We start from the raw sequence: 19,953 nt of genomic DNA, 5'->3' as shown, positions 1-19,953 counted from the left end.
TTGCTTTTTCTTTTACACAGGCATCAAATCCAGCATTCCAAACGCAGGAAAATATTTACGTAAATTAACATTTGCATTTGTCTGGATGTGTGTGTGTGTGTGTGTGTGTGTGTGTGTGTGTGTGTGTGTGTGTGTGTGTGTGTGTGTGTGTGTGTGTGTGTGTGTGTGTGTGTGTGTGTGTGTGTGTGTGTGTGTGTGTGTGTGTGTGCATGCGCACCAGCGTTGTGCACGCATGACTCGGGCTGGAATCCATTGGCCATATTTCCAATTCCGCTCAATTTCAGCAAGAATCTCGGTAATCCCACTGAAGAGCCGCAGTTCTCCCACAGTGACATCCCATAATGGCACTAACACCAGAGTGGTGGGCACCCAGTTACGACTCCCAGGCTCCATTCGGTGCACGTTCCCAATCCCCCAACCTGTCTGTATGCAAACAGAGCCCCCTCAGAGGAGAACACTGATCTGGCAGCCTTTCACTGAGCCCTGTGTAGACATATTTAATGCCTCAATAACCACTGCTTAAGACAGAGTGATGAACGCCAGGGGCTTTCATTACCATGACAAGTTTTTTTTCTTCTTCTTCTTCCTGCGTATGTGAGTGTGAGTGAGAGAGCAAGGGAGAGTGACGGAGAGAAAGAGACTACAGTATGGGCCTGAATATGCAATCTTTAGTTGTTTACAGATTGAGAAAGTCAAGCTGGGAGAAAAATAAACAAATATAGCTCTGCTTTTGTTGCAAAAGAAACAAACAATGTATTTTTGAAATGCTCTTACAATGCAGTAACAACAATACCAAATAATAACTTGGAATACCACTGACATGTCATGACATGACATGTCAATATAGTGAAATAGTAAGATTCACTCCATTGTCGCTGCTCTCTGAGCTGATGACGCTCCAAACATGACTGTGTAAGTGGTCAGTCATCATCTGAACACATTGCAGAATCTGATATAATGATCTTGAGCTCCAGCATGTGTGGGGTGAATTTATACAGCCATATTAGCGTTACTTATCACATGTGGGAAAATAAGTAGTTATGTAAACCAGCCAGGAAATAAGACCTAAAGATCATAATAGGTTTTAATCCTACTAAAACAAAAAACTCACGTTTATCTCAAAACAGTACCGACAAAATATATATCTCAATATTCCAACATGAGAATTGATCCAAAAACAGACATGCTGTACTAGAGATATCAGTACTTTGGTATCGACCTGCACATCACGACCACTAATGAGTCTCCGAAATTGATTTTGCTCTTAACATAATAAAGCTTGAAGGCAGAATTGACATGATTGATTTATTTTCATTTTTTTTTTAACCTGGCAAGGCCTTGGTTTTCTGGGCTGTCAGTGTCAGGTGGGTGCAGAGGCAGCATGGTAAATACAGTCAGAACTGTGTCACAGCATCTGGACAGCAGCTTATTGGTTCCTTGCATATGTGCACACCGTGAGGCAATGCAGAAACACAGCCGCAGGTACAGTACATGCATGCAACAAAACAAATATGCATTGATATGCATGTGAACTATTGAAAGGAGGGAGGGAAAGATAATGGGAAACCATACTGCTTACGGCACAAAATGAAATGCTTTGTTTATTTATGTAATAAAGATAGGTGTTAGCATTTAGACACAAATCCTGCTCACACACCATTACCCTCATCTGTGGGCTGTTTCTGTTTTTCTTCCACTTTGGCGATGATGACAAGAACACCCAAGGGGAAAGTCTCTCCTACCCCAGACACTCATCACCAGTAGAGAGAGAGAGAGAGAGAGAGAGAGAGAGAGAGAGAGAGAGAGAGAGAGAGAGAGAGAGAGAGAGGTTGGGGAAGGATCAATGTGCCTGCACAGGAAACTGTGTAATGTTAATCACAACTTTAATTTGGGCTGAATTAGCATTTTGATGAACTTGTGGGGCTGACTCGTGTACTCTAAGCACCTTCAAACGCAGCACGCACAGAGGAAATGGCAATGTGGTTAATTAACGCTTGCACACAGCAGATGGGCTCAGTGAAGGGCCTGGCAGAAAGCGACAGAGAGGCAGTACCATTGAGGAAAAGTCACTGGTAATGGGTGGAAAAGAACACCAAAAGATTTGCAACCGTCGCTTTCTGAATAAAATGACAGGCTCAAAAACCAACTGCTAAAGGAGGCGGGGAGTACTAAATAATATTTTTGTCTTTTAAGGAAAACAGAACACAAAGACTCAGTAATAGCTTACAGGAAACACAACTGGCAAATCTTAGTCAAACATGCAGCCTGTTTACATATGCCCAGCCGATTCAATCTCTGAACACAGAGTGTAACCCAACATGGTGCCGAAGTCTCATTGCCTTTCAGTCATTCTCTGAAATCTTTTGCACACACATTTAGAACCGACTGTTGCATCTTTTCCTTTCTTCCTTTTCAAGGTTTTCCTTCATTCCTTGACTTTTGCTTGCATATCTAGTTCGTTTTTATGAATACACACTTCGCCATTTCCATGAGTGCTAATATAATAATGGCCAGAGTTATATTTAACCATATAATCTGTATCTGGAGAGTGAAGAAGTTATCATAAGAAGAAGGTATGACAAGTAGGAAACAGAGGGGTAATAAATGCATATGGGGATCTCTGTGATAGTCCAGTAGATTAAACTGTTAGTGTAGTACAGTACATAGCAGACATGAGTCAGTTGTAATCGTAATCATCCCAGTTTTTTCTATGTTTCACGTTATATACAGTGGTGAAGTTACAAGCTAATTTCACATGTTTGCTTTAAGTTTAATGCACAACAAGTCTCAACACAGAGTTTTTAAAAAGGTTTGAAGAATAAGAAATCAGAGAAAAATGTTGGTGTGGAGGCGATACTGACAGTTTTACATACTTGGCTCCATAGGAACTGTGATGAATCAACTCAGATGAAGTCTCTGACATCTGTACCTGCAGTAAAGCAAATTCATCTTAGTGATATAGGTAAGGAAATGGTGAAAGAAGAAGGTAGCTGAAAAAAATACTTTTTTGGCTGTCTGCTCTTCAGGAAGTTATGAAATATATTTAATTTCAAAGCATTTATGAGCCTTGCTCAAGGGCAGCCTTTGCATAATTTGGATAACCTGCACAATTACTGACCAAGATCATGAAATTGAAAACCTTCCGCTGACATTAGACATCTGATTAGAGGAAATGAAGCAACATATTCTTCACAGAGAACAACTGACAAGCCACATTTGTCCTCTCACCTTTTCTTTTGAGTTCTTTCCCTAAATAACCTTCACACACACACACACACACACACACACACACACACACACACACACACACACACACACACACACACACACACACACACACACACACACACACACACACACACACACACACACACACACACACACACACACACACACACACACACACACACACACACACACACACACACTTTCTTCTTGCTGCATGGGGGAAAATGTCAGGCCTGGCTTCCCACAGAGAAGCATGATTTGGTAAAGCACAATAAAAATGGAAAGACTGGCAAGACTTGTGCGGCATCAAAGGAGGGGCTGTAAGGACAGCAAAGCGAGCTCCCCTGCTGTGACACCCTGTAGTGGGGCATTAACAGGATGTCCAGGCGGGGTAAATCTTCTACCAGCCGCTCACGCAGCTCACACTCTCAGAGAAGTTCCCAACCCCTGACAGGCTGTCAGTCACTACGCTCCGGCAGAAAGAAAGCTGTTACTCGCTTGTATTTATTGGTACAGGATCTCTTTTGCATATTGTTTTATTTATCATCGCGTTTTTTTGCTCGCACAGAAATGGTAAAACTGGGTTAAACACAAAATGTGACAAGAGGACTGATTGTCTTTGGAGAAAAATAAACAAGTATGATATTTACATATTTTTTCCATAGGCAAAAATAAAGTGAACAAGCCATTAGAATCGCTGATATATATACCCCATTCAGAAAGATGATGGATGCTGTAACTTGTTGTTCGGTTTGAAGGGAGAACCTGAGGCCATCCAGCATCTGCGGCTGTCCTCTAATTGCCAATTTGTTGTTTTTATCTGTCATAAATGGGAAAGTAATAGAAAGGTATGGCCTTGCAGGGCTGATTTTGAGACGGGTAAAAGCTATTTAGAGAGACAAACGCAATCTGTCTGTCGTCATTCCCCATCCAGCCCCGCACACAAAAGGAAGGAGATGGAGATAAATCTGTTCCCAGGCAGCAGGAGAGTCTCCAATTATGGTAGAATGCAGCATCAATTTAAGGGCTAATTATGTGCGTAATGAGCTCACCGTCATGCGTCCGCGCCCCCGACACGAAGCCCGCTGCTCTAACCCCCTCCTCTTCCTTCTCCTCCACCACCACCACACACTTCTTCCACCTCAACCCCACCACCACCACCCCCTCCTCCATCTGAGCGCCCAGTAACTAATTAAAAAACTACATGCGCCGCAGCGCTTTCATCCGATTCACACCATGGAAATTAATCCTCAGATAAACGTGTTTGATGGACACCAAAACCCGCGCACGAGTTCCGGACGCGTCACACTGTTCTCTCAACCCAGTGTGTAAACTGCTCTGCATTTATCTTTAAGGGGGGAAAAAAAAAACCTCAGTTCAAAAATAACTATATAGAGTGGGTTAACTCGATAAGATTTTAAACGAGACATATCATCCATTAAGTCAAACGTGCAAAAAACTAAAAAAGAAAATAAATACAATTTCAGCATTTTTTTTTTTTTAAAGTTAAAATATATGAATAAATAGAAAGCTTTAAACACTCATGAGCATGTGAAGCCCCAAGGCTCGAATTTTTAGTAGCGTGTGCTTGTTTGGCTCAAACCTCAGCAGAGAACATTAGAACCAAATAGATCCGGAGGGAGACTCCACTGGAAAACAAGTGATTGAATTTCTGCACCAACAGAAGTCGTCCATTTTTTGATCCATCGTATGCTGTGATGCTGAGAAGCAAGGTGATGATTAAAAACCTATTTGGTAGACAAATAACAGGAGGAGCAAAGCAACAGCTACACGTTTGTTTGTTTGTTTTTTTTATTCATTTCATTTGCTGAAATCCAAATGGGCAACACCTTCGAACACTGATCTAACTAATCAAACTCTTGACCTTTTCAGACGCATTAATTGTTTACTAAATTAAAATAAAAACTTTAAAAGTTTAACTGGTGTATTTGTTGATTTTCGTCCCCATTTTATTTTCAAAAGTAAAAACAGCAAAATCCTCCTGTATTCATGTTTTAAATAAATGAAAATGTAATTAAATTCAGCAATGAAGTTTTGAATACCCCAACCTATTTTAACAAGTCATCTTACTGCATAACTGTCTAACTGTTGTGAGAATAAATGCCAGCCGAACCAATAAAACATGTATTGCGTGTAATAAGCACCAAGTGGAGGTCTTTAAAGCTTCAATTCGACTCCTCACCTGCAAAGCATTCCCCTGCTCTGCATTTTTACGTGGATTAATGTATTTATTCCGGCTTGATCCATGATCCTCGCGCTAATGACAAAAACACAACAAGATCACATTTAAAGCTCACTCCGGGCACGGCCAAGTGCCGCGCATACCTAGTTGGACCAGATTGACGCCCACGGCGAGCGTCCAATCACGGGCCTGATTTCAGAGCTGCTGACCAATCAGGGCCGGGAGAGCGCCCGTTGGGCGGGTCTCCGGCTGCTCCAGAGAGGGACACTGAGATAGTTGAGGAGAGGAGGTTTGTTGTGCACGAATGCCACTCGTTGCGCGTCCTTATAATTTGGAGAGGTGTATGCAGCGCACGGCCCGTTCGCCTTTCCAGGTGGAAATCCAGGAGGAGCTGAGACCAATTTTAACTGGGACGACTGGTGAACCCGGTTCAGGACAGGTGAAATTCCCAGCAGGCTGGTTTTGAGGCCACGGGATCGATTCGGCTGTAGGGAAATACAGCGTGGCTCTGATCGGGTAGGAATACCGCTCATATATCCGTCCAGCAAAATCTGTCAACTAGTGGTGGGTGATAATATAGCTACGCGTGTGTATTTATTTTCTTGAAAGGAGTAAAACAGGAAAAAGCATCGGCCCGTGACAAAATGTCACAGTTGTTTTTACCATCGCAGTTGTGAACGTTTGAGGAATTGTGTTGGGTCAGATGCCATTTCATTGACACCACTGCAACGATCAGCCACAAATAGCTGGTATCGTGTCACCCCCGAAACGACAAGAAAGTGCAATTAATGTATATTTATTTACAGCTTTTCTAATTGTTTGTGACTGACTAAATTGGAATATTTGCAGTGCGTGATTCATATGCTTTTATAGGCTCGGCTATTTTAATAAAAGAGAGAACATATACCCGAGGCCTGCATGCATTGTGTCTTTAAGTTACACATAGATATCAGATATGCAATGTTTTATACGTCCAGAGAAGGAAATAACCAGGGTAGAGTGCAGGGAGTAGCCAGCAGCATTGCTGTTATTGTAAATAGCTTTGCACGTTTGATAGTGAAATTATTAGTGCGTCCTCGCTGTAAATCTTTTTATCCAACTTTCAGCTTCACCAGATGTTTGAGGCATGCTATCAATAAATCAATGAATAATCTTGTACTCAGTGGAGACGGGCCTTTTTCAGACGTGCATCAAAATAACCCGAATAGGCAGTTAAAAAAATCGCATCTGTGATAGTTTTATAAATATATGTGTGATATTTTTTATGAATTTTGCAGGAAATGGATGAAGGCCAACGGCAGTACCAAGGAGGTTTAACTGCACAGCTACTTCAACTGTAACTTCAAATCCACGAGGAAATCGGGGAATATTTAAGCTCTTTGGAATCTGCATTTTCGCCCTTTTTTTCTTTTTGCATCCATTTTTTTCCCCCCCATTCCAAACCAACGACAATGAAGCAAAGCGCAAGGGATTCAAGCACACAGCTGTTTTGACTGACAACCATCTCTCAGAAATAAGGATACAGTTGAAAAAAGAGGCGAAATGAAGGAGAAATCCAAAACGGCCGCAAGGACTAGACGGGAAAAGGAGAACAGTGAATTTTATGAGCTGGCTAAAATGCTGCCTTTACCGTCGGCCATCACCTCGCAGCTAGACAAAGCCTCCATCATCAGACTGACAACAAGTTACCTGAAGATGAGGATTGTTTTCCCTCAGGGTGAGCCACTAGCTCCAACACACACCAGTTTCCTCTTCATTCGTATCTATTACATTCAAAATGTTAATGACAAACTCGTTCATGAAGTGTCAATAAATCATAATTTCATTTCAGCAACGCGCGTCATATAATCAAGAAAAAGTTTTAAAAAAAAATGTATTCTTAAAATTATTATTGCATTAAAAATGCACAATTCGAGGATCACTTGTAATTAGTCTATTATCACACAATATTATTGTTTATGCAAAGTAACATCAGGATTTATAGTAAATAAAGGTTTAAAACAAGGTTCAATTAGTTGAAACCAAATAAAAATACAAGTTATAATGTAACCCTTTTCATCCCTAAAACCTAAAAACTCTTCAGTGATGTTATATAAGCTCAAATATAAAATTAAACATCATTATTAAGGCAGAAAGGCTTTCTGTAAGCCCTAAAGAAACAATAAAGGAATATTACAGCAGTGTGTCGTTGGTCTACAAGGAGTCTTTACAAATGGATTATGGTCGTTTTTTTTAATTCAGGATGTCCAAATGAGACAATCTGCCACCATTTTTTTTTATACAAGGCTCTGCAGGCGTCTTTGATGGCGTGACTGAGAACAAGACTCACCAATTAGAAATATAAAAAAAAAGGCCCTGCATGGCTTCTAATCAGTCAAAGCCGTGTGAGCAGGAGGCGCAGGGAATCCAAGCCAGCCACTGTGGTCGAAGGAAAAAAAAAACACCCCCAAATGATCCCCCATGAAATCACATCAGAGGCCCGTAAACTCAGTGAAACATGAAGACCTATACTCAAATGGTGGTGCCAAAAAACAGAAAAAATATCTGTGGGACATACAAAAAATATTTAGCAATTTTGCTTGGAAAATATAGAGATGCATCCTTGTTTTTAAGGATCGATTTTTTTTTTTTATTTTTTTTTTTACTATCTCTCATCTGCTGGAGTGATATTATTCTACATGTCCCACCAACGGAGGAGAACTATTTTCATTTTCATTTACAGCAGGGGAGACGGACACCTAATTTACCCATGATATCCGAGCTCCATGAGACTTCTGATGGAACTGAATGAATTTTAATGAGCAGCACTGGCTACTTGCTTTGTTCCTATTACAGTCAACGGTGTTTTTTTATTGGACGAAGAATCTAAACATGCGCAGGCTTCGTTACATTTCTTGAGTCACAGAAAATGCATAGGCTACACATGCATAATAATAATAATAATAATAATAATAATAATAATAATAATAATAATAATGAAATCATGCGCTATCTAAATACTGATATAGGTTATTGGTGGATCCTGATTTCTCTTCTCAGGCTATGTGTGATCTACAAAGCCTGCAGAAAGACAGAAAATGCTTCTTTAGTTGTAATAGGGCCTTTTTAAACAGAAGCTATGGCCTCCGGATTTCACTGTGTGCGGGCATGCGTGCGTGAGAGCGCGCGAGAGCGTATGTGCTCCGCCTGCTAAATCCAATCTAGTAAAAACGGGAATAGGCTGAAATTGTAACCCTATACGTAACTAAGAATAATATAACGCTGTATTATTTTTAATTATCTGTAAAAAAAAAAAAATGCCGTATTCAAGCAGCTTAATTTCTCTGCAGGTTTGGGTGAAGCTTGGGGTCATGCCAGTCGGACAAGATCTTTGGACAATATAGGACGGGAGCTGGGATCTCATTTACTGCAGGTACAACATATTTTTGTCGTTTGTTTTATTTTTATTTATTTTATTATATTTTATTTTTTTAACTGACCTGCAACCGGAGTGCCTTTGTTGTTTATTTCCAGACACTGGACGGATTCATCTTTGTTGTCGCTCCAGATGGGAAAATCATGTACATTTCAGAGACTGCATCCGTCCACTTAGGACTCTCTCAGGTCCGTTTACACAATATATAAATATATATATATTTAGTATAACTGTCTCTTCCAACATTATTGCTTTTTATTTTGTCGCAGCCACTTTGGCAAAACAGACACGTTGCGTCTGTAACGCCTGAATGCATATAAAAGATTTCCTCCAGCAGGCACTGCTATATGCGTAAATTACCGGAGCTATTCTCAACAGGTAGAGTTGACTGGGAACAGTATTTACGAGTACGTCCATCCTGCCGACCACGATGAGATGACAGCTGTCCTCACGCCTCATCAACCCTATCACTCACATTTCGTCCAAGGTACAGCGGCATATATTTCCTCTCGAAAGCTTCCCAAATTCACATGCACCAAACCGTCGAAATGTACCATTTAAATACGTTAATACGTTCTGTCTTCAGCCTGCATGTGCTCAAGCAAACGCTGCGTGTGCGTGTGACGAAAACGCTCATGGGATATTTAGGCTTTTAGGCTGCACCCATGTGCGCGTCTTACGCAACACGTTATTCCTACAGGATCCCGTTTGAAATTCTAAAAATCAGTTTGTATTTTCTCATCTAATTTTATCTTGACACGTGCTGCATTATTTTGTTATCGCTGAGTATTTTTTATCAACACTTATTCATTCTTTTTTTTAATACAGCAGTGCGTAAAAGTGTACCAAGGAGGCTGCGTATATTCAATTTGTGGCCGCCGTCTTGTATGTTTCCTCCTCCCAAGAGGGTTTCTGATAGGAATCTATTTATATTCCCCTTTTAAACATGGTTTGTCCTCTTTCAGAGTATGAAATGGAGCGCTCCTTCTTTTTGCGGATGAAATGCGTGCTGGCAAAAAGAAACGCAGGACTCACCAGTGGAGGATACAAGGTTGGCAGTAGAATTTTGGTTGATGGAAAAGTATTTCTTTGAATATAAAAAAAATAAATACATAATCAATTTATCAACTTAAAAAGGTAATGAGAATTTATTTGTTCCTTATACACTGTGCTTGTTTTAATATATTGAGAATAACCACAGTATTCCTGTGATTTATTGTTTCAAGTGTCACTAAATTCATACTTTTAAAACGTTCTGTATTTTTGTAATATTGCATTTATTTTTTTTATTTTTAGGTCAATCATTCTATAGCAAGATAATTCTGTAGATTTATATGCAGCTTTTGAAAATGATTTCCTCTATTTGTGTCTCTTGTCTGCATCATTACAGGTGATTCACTGCAGCGGTTACCTGAAGATCCGTCAGTACAGTTTGGACATATCGCCTTTTGAGGGATGCTACCAGAATGTGGGGTTAGTGGCTGTTGGTCACTCCCTACCACCCAGTGCTGTGACTGAGATCAAACTGCACAGCAACATGTTCATGTTCAGAGCCAGTTTGGACATGAAACTTATCTTCCTTGACTCCAGGTATGAAAACTGTATTTTAAAGCCTAGTATTAAACATACTGTTTTTAAAGAAGTTGTCCAAACAGCTTGATGCTACAAAATCAATTGTCTGGAAAAACAAAAACAGACAAACATGAAATACCGTGAATTCACTCTGCATGCTTCGGACTTCTTGATTCCTATCCAGGGTAGCTGAGCTGACAGGATATGAGCCCCAGGACCTCATAGAAAAAACACTATACCATCACGTCCACAGCTGTGACATCTTCCACCTCCGCTGTGCGCACCACCTCTGTGAGTTACAAGCCAACTCGTTTCTGCTTTTACAATAAGCTGCCTGACCTTCTCTTATAGCCACTGCCCAGGCAACCTGCCGCAACATGTGCAGACAATCCAACGTGTTGTCTCACTCACTCTTAAATGCATGCGAGAATTTAAGTATGTTAATCTCCCCTTGCCTGTCTGTTTCTTTTGTCTCCTTCAGTGCTGGTAAAAGGCCAAGTCACCACTAAGTATTACCGTTTCTTGGCCAAGCACGGCGGCTGGGTCTGGGTCCAGAGTTATGCCACCATTGTCCACAACAGCCGATCTTCAAGACCACATTGTATTGTCAGTGTTAACTATGTCCTCACGTGAGTCTGACTTTGATATCTATCAGAAACAAACTGGAATCAGTGATTAATTCCATATTTAAAAAGACTTTTTAAAAGAGTCATGATTGCTTTCCTAACTATATGACATGTTGTTGGTTTTGTCTTTTTTGTTTATTTGCGAGATTCTGAAATTACAGATACACTATTTCAAATGTTTCCTGGGAAAAACAACAGGGAAAAACACATTACATATTTTCCTGAATTAAGCATATTTTTAGTGTCTGTTTTTTTTTTTTTGCTATCGTATTTATATGACTGCAGCTTCTTTGTACAAAAATCTTCGGAAAACGGTAGCTGCAGGACTCAGGCAGTTGTGTGTTATGAGAGCACAAAGCACACTATGGCCCTTTGAGACAGCAAGACAAACACCAGGGTTCAACCCCATCAAAAAACCTCTACTGTCACCATCGATCTGCAGTCTAAGGAAAGCAAAATCGATCAAACGGTAAACTAGGAATCAATAGCTATCTCATAGCTGTAGCACATGTTGGATTTTCCTTGTTAGGTTTGGTTGATTCACATGCCGCTTTTTCTGTGTGTGTGCCTGTGCGTGCGTGTGTGTGCGCACGATAGAGGATTTGTGTGAGTCTGTACGTGCATGCATGCATGAGGTTGCACTCCAAGTATTGATTTCCTCAATGCAGTTCGAAGAAAACAAAGTAACTATATTAAAATGACAGTGAATTTCCAATCGCATAATTAGGTCTAAGACTCAGGCATCAGTGACTGCACATGCAACAAAAGTACAAAGAAAACCTTTGAAATATAAACAAGAAATAATCACCTTGCCGTGACAGCATTTTAACCCAACAAGAATTCATTAATAAATCATGTTTGGAGGTTGGCTGGTGGCGTATTTCAGACATGAGGTGCTCTGACATTGACCCTGAGGTGGAATTCGGCTAACACAGCTGAGTTTGCACAAAGGCCCAACATTATTGGCTCAGACATAAGTCAAGCAGGGCACAGATAGGATGCAGAACCAGCCACCAAACTATACCTGCAAGAGCAAATAACACTCACACTGTGCACGGGCTATCCAAACATAGCCTTTCCCCAAAGGTGTTGTACATAAAGAATGGGTCATATTTAGAGTCATATTAAAGAGGCTGGCAGTGCAGGGTCAGAAATGGGCCACAAGGTTTAAAATGCCAGGCAGCTGCTATTACATACTGTTGATGTGATAAGTTAAGAATAGGCTCATGTTTGCTGAACACTTGACACGGGAGCCTTTTAACTCCCTCGACAGTGACACTTGGATTGAGTTCAGCAACAGGACAGTGGGTTAACATGTCCAACATATTGCCATTACTACATGCACATATACAGGAGAAAGTAATCTGCACCAAGCAAAATTCAAAAAATAAATAAATATATAAATACAAAGGGGCTCCAGAGAAAATTTATTGCAGAGATAGTCTACATGTGCATGCGGCACTGTGTGCAGATTTAGTTACGCTGCTTTCTGGTAGAATGAATAACTTTCTTCAGGGTGTTTGTTAGTTGTCTCAGAACTAGGGGGGGGGGGGGGGGGGGGGGGGGGGGGGGGGCTTAATCTCAAATGTATCCTAAATGTTGTTTTAATTTCTAATTGCTGTAATAATATTCATGGGATGTAAAGTGTGCTTGTAAATTAAGTATGTATGGCTATGTATTCAATATTAGCTGAGATTAAATGAATCACTTATGTCACTTGATGCGAAAGACCGATGGTGCTCATATTATAGGTTTGGAAAGGCCGAACACAAAAAAGAACATCTTTTTTTTTTTTAGCAAGAAAAAACTATATCAGTTTAATAAAATTTCCATGAAGCAGTAGAAGTTGAATGAAGCATGCATGCATGTTTGAACACAATGAAGAGTGTATTGTTTGGTCAGTTGTTTGTTCAGGTTGCCCTCCAAGCTCACATCAGAATAACAACATGAAACTTGCTCACAAAGACAATATGAACATGATGAATATAATGTAGGAGATATATTTACTGTGTGAATGCCACACTGAAGATGAAGTGCATGTTAGGGGATTGGATTTTCTTTTTGTGGTTATTGGTTAAAATTATGATTATTGTATGAGAAATAGAAGTAGAAATTTGTCAGTGTTATTCAAATTAATTCTTGAGGGATTGCAAATCCCTCAACTTGTCAATAGTTCAAAGATAACAGTTTGTCTTTTTTTTTTTTTTTTATGCCAAAAGGGAGACCGAGTATAAGGGGATGCAGCTCTCCTTAGACCAAATGAGTCCCACCAAGCCAGCATTTCCATATGCTGACAGTCACAGTGAAGACAGAAAGAGCACCAAGTCACGTCTGACTCAGTCGAAGGCCAAAGCCAGAGTGTCACCATACCCACAGGTAACACTCTTTTAATAAAAAACTAGGCCTGGTGCACAATTGGTTGATACAAATGGGTTTAAATGACTTCGATCTGCTATCTTCTTGTTTTTATTTAGCAATTTTCAGCTTTCAACCCAGAACGTTCAGAGTCTGACCAGGACAGCCAGTGGGGAGGGAGTCCACTGACAGACTCTGCCTCTCCTCAGCTGTTGGATCCCAGCGAGGCTGCAGAGGCGTCTTGTGCATATCGACTTTATCCAGACTCAGGCTCCCTGTGCTACGGCCTGGGTCTATCTGATGATGACATTGCCCATGCCCACACGCATCCTCACACAACAACCTGTGACCGTGTGCGGTGTCAGAGTGGACGCTACTTCCTGGGAACCCCCCAGTCCGGGAGAGAGATGTGGTGGGACACCACACGCTCTGTGCTGTCATTGCCAAAATTCTCGGTGGAGAGCAGCGAGGGCTACGAAATCACATCCTACCACGGCGCCATTCATGGTGAGGTGTCAGGGTTGAGAACGCAACCATCTGTCTCTGAAAATAGTTCTGGCCTAGCTTCTCCTGGTAGCTGTTTCCCAAATGTTATTATGGGACATGCTAAGTTGTTTACGCCCTTTCTTGCCAGTGTGCCGATTGCTTCCATCTGTTCAAAAATTGCCTGCAATTGAAAGCCAAGTTATTTCACATTTCTCATCCTCGAACAGTAAAACAGCCCCAATGTTGCTTCAGCCAAAATACCCAGTCAAACTGTGATTCTTTCTGCGTTTCAAGCAGAATTTAAACGTGTAACATTGAGTATTTTTTTTAATTCTGTGTAACTTATATAATTGGTCGTTGTAAACCTAAGCAACTGGTTTTCTTTACAGGACGGGGTCACTGGGACGAAGACAGTGTGGTGAGTTCACCTGATGGGGGCGGGTCCACAAGTGATTCAGGTGAGCGATACCATGGGGACCAGTTCCAAGCAAGCCCTCGAGAGCCAAGCAAGATGGAGACGCTTATCCGTGCCACACAGCAAATGATCAAAGAGGAAGAGAACCGCTTACAGCATCACAAGGTACCGCCGCTGGATGTCTCCGGCCTGACCAAAACTCACAGCCCGTGCTTCACCTCCTCGCTTGCCCACCACTCTCAGATCGCCATGCCTAGTGTGGTGTGCCGAGGCCCAGGAGCCCCCAGTATTGACCTCCCCTCTGAACGCCTTCATCACAGAGACAGCATCAAAATGCTCGCAGCCCATGACAATGACGAAAACACGACCAGTCCTGCTTCATTGTCCCGTCTCAGCAGCCCCAGTTCTGATGGTATCCCAAGATCAGGCCTCTCCCTCGCCAAGGACTACATGCAGACAGAGCTGTCCCCACATGCTTCACAACCACAGGGGAGTCCACTGCTCTACCAAGCTCAGGAGAGGCAGGCACTGGACAGGCAAACAGCCTACGCCTTGACTGGGTACTCCCTGGAGCATCTGTACGACCCGGAGACCTTGCGAAGTTATTCTGGCCTGGCCTGTGGAGGAGTCCAGTATGATGTGGCCTCTCATGTGAGAATGCAGGCCGAGCAGATACAGGGACACAAGCCCACATCAGTGATCATAACCAACGGCAGCTGACGATATCTGGTGCAGATGGGTCCTGTTGTCTAAACGAGGATAATACCGTTGGTGTTGCAACACTAACCAGGGGGCCTGGTGCAAAAGGTGGATGCAAGACAACTGTGTTAGTTTGATGTCCCTTTGGTGGATCATTCAGCAGAACTTGTGTTTGTCAGGCCTTTGCATTGTACCATTTCCCCTTCTTTATCATAAGAGGATGATTTTTCCAAGACTTTAAGGATCCAGTTCAGGAAGTGACATTTGATATGCCACCTGGCACAGGAAGGAGGTCTGCTCCATTAAATAGGAATATAGTGTTATTTCCAGGGCGGTGAACTCAACTACCCTCCCTGTAAAGGCTGGCTAAACATCAAGCCAGTGTTTCAGTCCCAGACCTCTCACGCCCCATTGGCTGTGTGAGTTAATCTGTCCTGGACATGATTTCCAAAGGCAGTAAGAAAATGTGTTGTTCCATTGCCCTTTCACCTGAAAACTCCATTGCACCGACACATTATGTTTGACACATGACGTGCAACATTGCAAAGGAACGTGTTTCACTATTGTAAGATGTCAATGTTTGCTGGTATTTATTTGTCAGTGGGCTGTTTTTATGTATGTGTCTTTTTTCTGTCTAAGTAGAAAATGTGACATTAAAAACATTTTGGTGTTTGGATCACACCATAATTCACTTGGCTTAAAAAATAAGCCAAGTGGAAAAAACTGCAGGAAAAAAAGAAATCCTCTGATAGTGGAAGTGGAAAATATACAGATCAATTTGCAAATGCCTGATTGTGTATGTTTAATGCCTTTATTTAGAGTGTGAGGAGATATTACCAAATTAACTTGTGTAATTTTCTCTATGCCTTTTAAATTCAGGCATTGTATACTGTAAATCAACATAAAATTGTAGGTAAAATAGTATTGTTTACATACCATTGAACACTTGCCAGACCGATTAGGACATGAATAGTATACTGTAAAATCCTAAACTTTTGCTCCATTTTCAATTCTTAACAACGAAAACAATGTTTTTGCTTTGTTCCAGTGCCATGCCAGTGTAAAAGGGTTAAAAGATTGATACAAACATCTAAATTGAGTTTAATGTCTTTCGATTTTATTTTAATTTATGATGTAAATATTATCACAAGATGAACTTTTGAACAAGAAGTGACAAGTTTATTTATTAGTTGGTTTAAAAGTCTCTTAAATCTCAATACAATTGCTATCAATTAAATTTTGTCTGTGTCGATTTTTGTCATAGCTGTTAAAGCTGGTGAGTGAAATGCGCGCGCGCACACACACACACACACACACACACACACACACACACACACACACACACACACACACACACACACACACACACACACACACACACACACACACACACACACACACACACACACACACACACACGGGGGAAAAAAAGACAACAATATAAAAACACACAAGGGCTCAGTAATTTCTCCTTTTATTCCCTTAAATTTCTTTGGGAATATTTATGATATGAGAATAATGAATTAAAAATTAATTGCAGTGTTTATAAATATGATTTTGGAATAAGACCTCTCCCAATAGAAAGATTTGACTCCACAGTGTCTTTTTTTGGGAAATGAATATGGCGTATATCAGCTTTGTCAAGTTGCACCAACTGATTAGATTTTTAAAAACGAGGATCAGTGAAAGTAGGAATAAATAGTGAGAGATTCAGACTGGGAATTACTGACGATAATTTTCCGAAACACATTGAAAAAAAAAAAATAATTTGTTGAACAGCTCATTACAACAAGGGGAAAGTGCTCCTATGCCCACTGAGCTGTTTCTAAATGCACTTGCAGTGACACGTTTCTGCTGTTTGGAGCAGTTGAACTTGCACATTTAGCCACTCTGACCTCTGCTCAGAGGCAATTTCTCTGCTGTGTATTTTAATGTATGCAAAGTTATTCACATGTAGCCGTGGAGCTGGAGCGGCGCGGGCTGCCTGGACGGGCTGGGCCTGACTGCAGAACTCCCATAAGTCAATGCTGACGTGCCCATCAGAAGGTCGGCCAGATATCACTGCTGCCGTCATTTATGGATTCAAAACTACTATACCACTCTGTTTCTGACATCATGGAAGTTTGTGAGCGCTGCACGTGTGTGACTGTGTTCAGTGCTGGCTGACTGTGTTTATTGCTGAGATACTGCAATAATCAGACCTTTTTTTTTTTTTTTTTTTTTCCCCCCTCCTAAACACCAGGGATTTTGCCTGATGTGCCCTGAAGGCTTTCACGTGTAGAATCAGCTAAAAATGTGGCTACACTGGGCCTTTTGCCCAGACTTTGCACACATCTCCCCAGCATATCGCTTCACTAAAGCTCTTCTCATTCTTACTTTAGTTCAGAAAACGAAGGAGGTGATTATGGAGGCCAAGAGTAAAAGAAAAGCTGGCGGGTTTAATTCCAGTGAAGAGGAAGACCTACAGCTTTCTCGCATATATTTCTAGAAAGTGAGATCAAAAAGATAACTAGCAGTGATGGATGAGCGCTCGCATCACTTTACCTTTATCAGTAGATTTATTATGCGGACTCTTTTCTAGGTCGTCATTGCAAATAAGACCTGGTTCTCAATTTACCTACCTGTATAAATAAAATTTCAAGAATAATAAAAACAATGTAAAGTTTCCTCAAGGAGTAAAAGTCCCATATTTGAAAATGTAATGTAACTGAACAAAAGTATGGACAGTTAGTTATACAGTATTAATGCAAATTGCTATTTCTTAAAGACAATGTGAATTCCCTCATGATAATGAAGTTATTATATTAAGTTCAGATATGAAGTTATGCACTTTAAATGCTGGAAAACATTCTTATAGGTGAAATTAAATGCGAATGTTTTGTGTTATGTTTTTTTTCATGGTATAAAATACACCATGATTATCCCATATCATCAACTCTATTGTTTGCTAATAATCTAAGAATGCTGGAGGACTTTTTTTTTTTTTTTCTTTTTTTTGGAAGTGTGACTAATATCTTTTGTTTAAATTTAATACTGAAAAATATAAGGACGCAAGCTCACTAAAACAACTGTAGCATCACACAATTGTGTACACCCATCTATTTTTAATAATAATTGATAAAACTTAGGGTCGTAGGGATAAATGCAGGGAACACCAGTAAATCACAGGACAAACACAGAGAAACACAAAATCACACACAATCATTTACACCTATGGTGGATTTACAGTCACCAATCAATTTTAAAAACATGTTTATTGAAATGAAAACCTCAAGGAAACACACACACACACACACACACACACACACACACACACACACACACACACACACACACACACACACACACACACACACACACACAAGGACACACAAGGACCTCAACCAGGGATGATCTCACTGTGAGACCGGAGGGTGTCGACTGCAGTGAAGTAGGAATTAAAATAGGAATAAAATGAAACTTGTTTTTGAGTGATTCATAGTATTTTCTGTTTAGTTGCTGGACAAAAAAAATAATTTACATATGGGAAATGTAGGAAATTTGCACTATTGTAACAAAGCAATGGTGTAAATAGTAGCAATAATACAGCTGAGAAAAGCTGATTTTTGTTGTTGTTTGATAGTAACATACAAGTGTAGCTGTGTCGCATTCATCACTTCCCTCTTCTACCGCTCGTATGGAATCACATCAATGCAAATTTAAAGCAAATGAGGATCATCTAACTATGCGCTACGGCACATAAAAAGCATGGGAGAATCAACTTTGTTTACACTTTGAAGCACTTGAGGCTTGAGAAGATAAGCATGCTTGTCGTGTCACTTGTCGGACTCTGTGTGGAGGTGAACTATCGAGCCACAGGAAAAAGATTGCAGGGTTTCACAACTGCAGTGAAGGAGAAACTGATCCTAAACCCTCAAACGACCACAGAATACCAGGGTGCAGGTGGCAAGGCTCAGAATAGCCACTGAACGTCCAGTTGATTGATTTCAGGCTGGGATTGAGGCGCAACTGCATATTCATACATCAATTAAAGTGTTCTTTCAGTAGTGCCTCCATAATTCAACCTGGCGCTCAAGAGAGGAGTCATCCTTATGAAGCAGCTCGAGAGCAAAGGAAAATGTTTCAACATGTTTTCTGTTCCGTGTGTACTTTATGACCTCTTTGAGTGTGAGCTGACATATTCTAATTGTTTAATTCCTCTTCTCTGAAATCACCTTGGAAATAGCAGCCCTTTACATATCCGGTCTCAAAACACAGCTGCATAGTGTGAAACCATGCAAACACTTGAGTGGGCATGAAGACATTTCACAGGAAGAAAGAAAAAAAAAAAAAAAAAAAAAAAGTTGTGCATTCGTGGTGGTGAGTTGCCTGCAAATGAGTCAACCAAGGGCAAAATAGCACAGGACCTGGGAAAATCACTCAACCGGCACCCTTAGTGACACCTCTGCAGCAGAGCTCATTGCACCAGAGGACATTTAGATGTTCTGATTGGGTGGAACAGGATATTGAGGTCATCTGGTCGATTTGATTGGCTGACTCAGGAGACTCTGCAAATCTGAGTTGAAGTAGGGTTTGTGTTGTAGAGGTTTGTTTAAAGAACTAATTCATCTTACAAAACATGTTGCTAATTACAACATGCAACGTCGAAATGTACACTGTGATACATCATAATCACTGCATGTATAAAACCCTAACCCTTTACCTGGAAATTAATTTGATGAGCCATATGAGCAATTGTTTGAAATGCTAATTTATTTATTTCAACATTTTCTCAAAGAAGACTTTGGCAAAAAAAAAAAAAAATGGAATCTGTGAGAGTCCTCAGCAGCACATTTGGTGCAAAGTGAGTATTACCACCTGCAAAATGTCCTAAGTGGAACTGAGTCAAAATAAACAACAGTTTTAAGCCAATAATGAAGTTCCACGGCACAAAAAGATACTATATTTAACTGTG

General features: G+C 40.7%; 1 protein-coding gene across 1 annotated transcript; it reads left to right on the top strand.

Annotated features, from left to right (window-relative positions):
• Nucleotides 1-6,973: 6,973 nt before the first annotated feature.
• Nucleotides 6,974-15,020, top strand: LOC308126540 (single-minded homolog 1-like; the record flags this gene model as incomplete). The annotated part of the gene is made up of 11 exons (XM_080491042.1): nt 6,974-7,148; nt 8,761-8,843; nt 8,945-9,034; nt 9,225-9,333; nt 9,812-9,897; nt 10,237-10,436; nt 10,603-10,709; nt 10,900-11,047; nt 13,264-13,420; nt 13,519-13,906; nt 14,275-15,020. The coding sequence occupies 11 exons, from the start codon at nt 6,974-6,976 to the stop codon at nt 15,018-15,020; spliced, it is 2,289 nt and encodes a 762-aa protein (XP_080347168.1).
• Between the last annotated feature and the right edge of the window lie 4,933 nt (nt 15,021-19,953).

Source organism: Lipophrys pholis (genome assembly GCF_963383615.2).
Source record: "Lipophrys pholis genome assembly, chromosome: 21".
NCBI classification, from domain to species: domain Eukaryota; kingdom Metazoa; phylum Chordata; class Actinopteri; order Blenniiformes; family Blenniidae; genus Lipophrys; species Lipophrys pholis.
This window is presented reverse-complemented; position numbering and strand designations above follow the sequence as displayed.